The following is a 7,941-nucleotide window of genomic DNA, read 5'->3' on the forward strand; positions in this document are numbered from 1 at the left end:
CAGGCCAGAAAGCCTGTAACTAGAAAGATTTACCACAAAATTTGGAAAAAATATATCTGTTGGTGTGAATCTAAAGGATTCCCTTGGGACAAGGTTAAGATTCCTAGGATTCTATCCTTCCTTCAAGAAGGATTGGAAAAAGGATTATCGGCAAGTTCCCTGAAGGGACAGATTTCTGCCTTGTCGGTGTTACTTCACAAAAAGCTGGCAGCTGTGCCAGATGTTCAAGCCTTTGTTCAGGCTTTGGTTAGAATTAAGCCTGTTTACAAACCTTTGACTCCTCCTTGGAGTCTCAATTTAGTTCTTTCAGTTCTTCAGGGGGTTCCGTTTGAACCCTTACATTCCGTTGATATTAAGTTATTATCTTGGAAAGTTTTGTTTTTAGTTGCAATTTCTTCTGCTAGAAGAGTTTCAGAATTATCTGCTCTGCAGTGTTCCCCTCCTTATCTGGTGTTCCATGCAGATAAGGTGGTTTTACGTACTAAACCTGGTTTTCTTCCGAAAGTTGTTTCTAACAAAAACATTAACCAGGAGATTATCGTGCCTTCTCTGTGTCCGAAACCAGTTTCAAAGAAGGAACGTTTGTTGCACAATTTGGATGTTGTTCGCGCTCTAAAATTCTATTTAGATGCTACAAAGGATTTTAGACAAACATCTTCCTTGTTTGTTGTTTATTCAGGTAAAAGGAGAGGTCAAAAAGCAACTTCTACCTCTCTCTCTTTTTGGATTAAAAGCATCATCAGATTGGCTTACGAGACTGCCGGACGGCAGCCTCCCGAAAGAATCACAGCTCATTCCACTAGGGCTGTGGCTTCCACATGGGCCTTCAAGAACGAGGCTTCTGTTGATCAGATATGTAGGGCAGCGACTTGGTCTTCACTGCACACTTTTACCAAATTTTACAAGTTTGATACTTTTGCTTCTTCTGAGGCTATTTTTGGGAGAAAGGTTTTGCAAGCCGTGGTGCCTTCCATTTAGGTGACCTGATTTGCTCCCTCCCTTCATCCGTGTCCTAAAGCTTTGGTATTGGTTCCCACAAGTAAGGATGACGCCGTGGACCGGACACACCTATGTTGGAGAAAACAGAATTTATGTTTACCTGATAAATTTCTTTCTCCAACGGTGTGTCCGGTCCACGGCCCGCCCTGGTTTTTTTAATCAGGTCTGATAATTTATTTTCTTTAACTACAGTCACCACGGTACCATATGGTTTCTCCTATGCTAATATTCCTCCTTAACGTCGGTCGAATGACTGGGGTAGGCGGAGCCTAGGAGGGATCATGTGACCAGCTTTGCTGGGCTCTTTGCCATTTCCTGTTGGGGAAGAGAATATCCCACAAGTAAGGATGACGCCGTGGACCGGACACACCGTTGGAGAAAGAAATTTATCAGGTAAACATAAATTCTGTTATCTATCATTTAAAACAACAAAAATTCTGGTTTTAACGTCGGCCTATACGTTAACACGCCCCTGATATATATGTACTATATATATATATATATATATATATATGTTTGTGTGTGATAGTGTGTGCTTATATGCATATATATATATGTATTGTGTGTGTGCTAATATGAATGTATGTATGTGTGCTAATATGCATGCATGTATGTGTGTGCGCTAATAAGCATGTACGTGTGATTGTGTGCTAATATGAATGTATGTATGAGTGTGCTAATATGTATGTATGTGTGCTAATATGCATGTATATATGCGTGTGAGATTGTGTGTGTGCTAATAAGCATGTATATGGTTTTGATTGTGTGTGTGCTAATATGCATTTGTGTGTATGTTTGTGTGCTAATATCCATGTATATGTATGTGTGCTAATTTGCATGTATAAGTGTTTGTGGTATGTATATGTATATATATATATATATATATATATATACACACACACGCATTGCTGTGCGTGTGTGTTTGTATAAGTGCACATGTGTATCTGCACTGGTTTGTGTCTATTGTAAGTGTGGTATTTCATTATTTGTATCTGTGGGTTTATGTGTGTTATAGGGACACACCTTGTAATTACAACTTGCTATAGAATAGCATATCAGATAAGCATTTACAAAACAAACACTTTGTTTGCTGCACTTGTGTTTCAACAGCCAAACTCCACTGCTTGCCTTATTTCAAGAAACCAATCAGGGCTTGCTTCTGCAGAAGAAAACACTACGTACAGTCGCTACGTTAGCAAAAAGGGCATACGTTTTCATTTCAGCTTGTAACATCTACTGCAGAGGCCAATTTGCACAATATATGTAGCAGGGTTAGCCTTGAGAAATCTGCAGTGCACTTCTTGTTCTAAAACTTAAAATCCCTCAGTATTTAGCATTAAATGATATAAGTGGGTAAGTTCTACTAAGTACAGAAAGTGTTTGCCTTCCCTTTAAACATGTTTGTGTGTGTTTTAAGTGTATACGTGATTATACATATTCACATTTTTGGAACTATATTTACATGTCTTTAAGTATATGAGTATCATACATATAACAATATTATACACATTTTAACACTGTTATTTTAATTAACTTACCGTGTCACTTCATGTGACTAATTACCCTTTGTGTACTGCGCTTCAGTTTATGTTGGTACATATACAGCTGCTTATAATAATGTAAGGAGACCAATCTTTCTTGCACAAATATTTTATCTTCTATACAGTTTATACACAATGTGCACAATACACAAACATTACTGGCTTACAGGCAGTATTTTTATTAATAAACGCTTTGTTTGCTGCACTTGTGTTTTAACAGCCAAACTCCACTCACTGCTTGCCTTATTTGGAGAAACCAATCAGGGATAACTTCTGCAGAAGAAAAGACTACGTAGTCGCTACGTTAGCAAAAAGGGCATTATTAGTTTTCATTTCAGCGTGTAACATCTACTGCTGAGGCCAATTTGCACAATGTATGTAGCAGGGTTAGCCTTGAGAAATTTGCAGTGCACTTCCAGTTCTAAAACTTAAAATCCCTCAGTATTTAGCGTTAAATTATATAAGTGGGTATGTTTTACTAAGTACAGAAAGTATTTGCCGTATGTGTTTTATGTGTATATGTGATTATACATATTCACTTTTTGGAACTATATTTACATGTCTGTAAGTATATGAGTGTCTGTATTTAAGATATGTAAATGTGTGTATCATACATATAACAACATTATAAACATTTTAACAATCTGTTATTTTAATTAACTTACGTGTCACTTTATGTGACTAATTACTGTGTACCCTTTGTGTACTGCGCTTCAGTTTATGTTGGCACCATATATACAAGCTGCTTATAATAATGTAAGGAGACCAATCTTTCTTGCACAGATATTTTGTCTTCTATACAGTTTATACACAATGTGCACAATACACAAACATTACTGGCTTACAGGCAGTATTTTTATTATTATTGTCGGGGTATCTAGGTCATGATGCTCACCCTGGCATGTAATCCTACCCAAAATGCAGCATGAAGAGGCTCAGTGAAGGTAGCAGTGAAGGTTTGTAAGTGTTTGATTGGGTCACACAGCTCATAAAAGGACAGACGCCCACCCTCATAGTCCAGCAGTATTCCTACTCTGTCACAGGATAGACAGTGAGATAATGGGGAGATTATTGTGTTATGTACAACTGTACATTTGTTCTCATTACCATACAATGCCCAGGACTTGTTATTCTTTCCTAGCTCAGACGCATCTCCCTGTCTTTCTATACTGGGATAACAAACTGCCAAACCCCATTCCCCTTCCTCACTAGTTGCCACTTCCCAGTAATGTTGTCCTGAGGAAAAGCTCCTGGTGCTTAATACCTGAGGAACATTATCTGTAAATCTTTGTGATGATTCTGCCCAATCCTGGTTTAATTCTGTCCAGGATGCAGTTTTTAAGTCACCAGATACATTTACAGTATTAGGAGCTGTGTTTACATCCAGTAATATATCTGATGTCACCTGTACATAGAGTCTTTTTTTTATATCAGTCACAATATCAGCTAAACCTCTGTATAAGGTTACAGAGATCAAACCCTCACCCAAATCCTCTCCAGCAGGGACCTGTTTATCATCTCTCTCCTCATTATCTCCCTTCTCAGCACTACAAAAGTCAGCTCTGTGTGATTCCTGTTCTTGTAGAAGAGTTAATGGGTCAGTCATGTTATACAGCTTCCCAATGTGACACATCTTCCTGGTCAGCTCATCCTTCTCTTTTTGCAGCTGCTGGATCAGATCAGATATTGGCAGTAAAACCTGCTCCTGCTGCCGGGTGAGGTCACTCAGGACTTGTTTCTCTAGGTCTTCCAGCTGTTTCCTGATGTCCCTAATCAGGGCAGTGAGTCGCTCTGTTACACCAGCTGCTTTCTCTTGCACCTCTCTCCTGTGCTTCTGCAGACTCTGGACTCTTTTCTCAGTCTTCTCTCTCTTTGTGGTCAGTTTCTGCAGAACATCTCTCAGTTTCTGTTTCTTCTTCTCAGAAGCCTCATTCAGCAGCTCCACCTGGTGTCCTCTGTGCTCTCCGGCCAGGGAGCAGGACGCGCAGATACAGACAGCATCCTCTGTGCAGTAATATTCCAGCAGCTTCTTGTGGATGGAGCATTTTCTGTTACCCCAGGAAGTGGTGGGCTCAGTTAATACATGTTCCTCAGACTTGCTGTGTACCCTCAGGTGGGCATCACACAGAGAAGCCTCACAATGCAGACAGGATTTAGTAGTAGGTACAGGAGAGAGAATACAGTAAGTGCAGAAAACCCCAGAATGTGTCCCTTGATGAGTAGGGAATACAACTCCTACTATGTTACATAACTTCAGGTTCCTCTGCAGTGCAGGTCTGTTAGTAAACCGTTTCCTGCACAGAGGACAGATATAAACACTTAATATATCCTGGATACGCAGTAATTTCTCAATACAGCCCAGGCAGAAGTTATGGCCACATCTCAGTAGTACAGGATCTTTAAAAATGCTCAGGCAGATGGGGCAGGTTAGCTCCTCTCTCAGGACAGCAGGCGCCATGTTCCAGAAGCAGGAAATGAAACTGAAAGGAAAATGTCTTATTATGCAGCACAGGGTGTGGTTAATCAGAGACTACAAATCATCCTGATAGGGGAGGGAAAAACTAACACAGCTCTCTTTCTCTCTATGTAGCTACAAAGATGCAAAACAATTTGAAGCAGGGATGAGAAGAATTAAAGAGACAGTGAAAACTTTATATTGTGAAATGTCATGTTATGTTTATTAGCATGTCATGGTACCAGAGATGTAATGGTTTCCTATGTGAGTGTATGTGGGATCTGTGTGTGTATGTATGTTTGTGTGTGTGTATATATATATATATAAAAATATGTGTGCTTATGTATGTATGTATGTTTGTGTATGTGTGTATATGTTTGTATGTAAATGCGTATGTATGTTTGTCAATGTGTGTGTATGTTTGTGTATGTGTGTGTATGTTTGTATATATGTGTGAGTATGTATGTCAATGTGTGTATGTATATTTGTGTGTATGTATGTCTGTATATATATGTGTGTGTGTGTATATGTGTGTTTGTATATGTGTGTGTATATTTGTGTATATATGTGTGAGTATGTATGTCAATGTGTGTATGTATATTTGTGTGTATGTATATCTGTATATATATGTGTGTGTAAGTGTGTTTGTATATGTGTGTGTATGTTTGTATGTAAATGTGTGTGTATATATGTGTGTGTGTATGTAAATGTGTGTGTATGTTTGTGTATATATGTGTGTGTATGTTTGTGTGTGTATATATGGGTGTATGTTTGTAAATATGTGTATGTGTGTGTATGTTAGGGTTGCTTTTTTGGAAAAAATAAGGGAGAATTTTTTATCAGCACAAGGGCAGTTACAGGCATAGATACAGGAATGGGCAGGTGAGACAGGCAGAACAGGGGAAGTTACAGGCACAGGGCACAGTTACAGGGATGGGCAGGTGAGACAGGCAGCGCAGAGGAGGTTACAGGAACAGGGCACAGATACGGGGACGGGCAGGTGAGACAGGCAGCACAAGGGCAGTTACAGGCACAGATACAGGGATGGGCAGGTGAGACAGGCAGCGCAGAGGAGGTTACAGGAACAGGGCACAGATACGGGGACGGGCAGGTGAGACAGGCAACACAGAGGCAGTTACAGGCACAGATACAGGGATGGGCAGGTGAAACAGGCAGCACAGGGGCAGTTACAGGCACAAATACAGGGATGAGCAGGTGAGACAGGCAGCACAGGGGCAGTTACAGTCACAAATACAGGGATAGGCAGGTGAGACAGGCAGCACAGGGGCAGTTACAGGCACAGATACAGGGATGGGCAGATGAGACAGGCAGCACATGGGCCGTTATAGACAGTCACATATACAGGAATGGGCAGGTGAGACAGGTAGCACAGGGCAGTTACAGGCACAGATAAAGGGATGGGCAGGTGAGACAGGCAGCACTGGGGCAGTTACAGTCACAGATACAGGGATAGGCAGGTGAGACAGGCAGCATAGGGGCAATTACAGGCACAGATACAGGGACGGGCAGGTGAGACAGGCAGCACATGGGCAGTTATAGTCACATATACAGGAATGGGCAGGTGAGACAGGTAGCACAGGGCAGTTACAGGCACAGATAAAGGGATGGGCAGGTGAGACAGGCAGCACTGGGGCAGTTACAGTCACAGATACAGGGATAGACAGGTGAGACATGCAGCATAGGGGCAATTACAGGCACAGATACAGGGACGGGCAGGTGAGACAGGCAGCACATGGGCAGTTATAGTCACATATACAGGAATGGGCAGGTGAGACAGGTAGCACAGGGCAGTTACAGGCACAGATAAAGGGATGGGCAGGTGAGACAGGCAGCACTGGGGCAGTTACAGTCACAGATACAGGGATAGACAGGTGAGACATGCAGCATAGGGGCAATTACAGGCACAGATACAGGGACGGGCAGGTGAGACAGGCAGCACATGGGCAGTTAAAGTCACATATACAGGAATGGGCAGGTGAGACAGGCAGCACAGGGCAGTTACAGATAAAGGGATGGGCAGGTGAGACAGACAACACAACGACAGGTACAGATACAGGGATGGGCAGGTGAGACAGACAGCACAGTTACAGATAAAGGGATGGGCAGGTGAGACAGACAACACAACGACAGGTACAGATACAGGGATGGGCAGGTGAGACAGACAGCACAAGGACAGGTACAGATACAGGGATGGGCAGGTGAGACAGACAGCACAAGGGCAGTTACAGGCACAGGACACAGATACAGGGATAAGCAGGTGAGACAGGTAGCACAGGGGCAGTTACAGGCACAGGGAACAGATACAGGGATGAGCAGGTAAGACAGACAGCACAATGGCAGTTACAGGCACAGGAAACAGATACAGGGATGAGCTGGCTAGACAGACAGCACAAGGGCAGTTACAGGGATAAGCAGGTGAGACAGGTAGCACAGGGGCAGTTACAGGCACAGGGAACAGATACAGGGATGAGCAGGTAAGATAGACAGCACAATGGCAGTTACAGGCACAGATATAGGGATGAGCAGGTGAGACAGACAGCACAAGGGCAGTTACAGGCACAGGGAACAGATACAGGGATGAGGAGCAGGTGAGACAGGCAGCACAAGGGCAGTTACAGGCACAGGGAACAGATACAGGGATGGGCAGGTGAGACAGGCAGCACAAGGGCAGTTACAGGCACAGGGAACAGATACAGGGATGAACAGGTGAGACAGGCAGCACAGGGGCAGTTACAGGCACAGATACAGGGATGGGCAGGTGAGACAGACAGCGCAAAGGCAGTTACAGGCACAGGGAACAGATACAGGGATGAGCAGGTGAGACAGGCAGCACCAGGGCAGTTACAGGCACAGGGAACAGATACAGGGATGAGCAGGTGAGACAGACAGCACAAGGGCAGTTACAGGCACAGGACACAGATACAG

General features: G+C 42.9%; 1 protein-coding gene across 1 annotated transcript; it reads right to left on the reverse strand.

Annotated features, from left to right (window-relative positions):
• Positions 1-3,417: 3,417 nt before the first annotated feature.
• On the reverse strand, positions 3,418-4,998 carry LOC128657928 (E3 ubiquitin/ISG15 ligase TRIM25-like). The gene is made up of 2 exons (XM_053712352.1): positions 4,596-4,998; positions 3,418-4,118 (listed from the first exon to the last, which is right to left on the reverse strand). Exons 1-2 carry the CDS (start codon positions 4,996-4,998, stop codon positions 3,418-3,420), a joined length of 1,104 nt encoding a protein of 367 aa, XP_053568327.1.
• Positions 4,999-7,941: the final 2,943 nt, after the last annotated feature.

The sequence above is a fragment of the Bombina bombina genome, chromosome 4, assembly GCF_027579735.1.
Source record: "Bombina bombina isolate aBomBom1 chromosome 4, aBomBom1.pri, whole genome shotgun sequence".
NCBI classification, from domain to species: domain Eukaryota; kingdom Metazoa; phylum Chordata; class Amphibia; order Anura; family Bombinatoridae; genus Bombina; species Bombina bombina.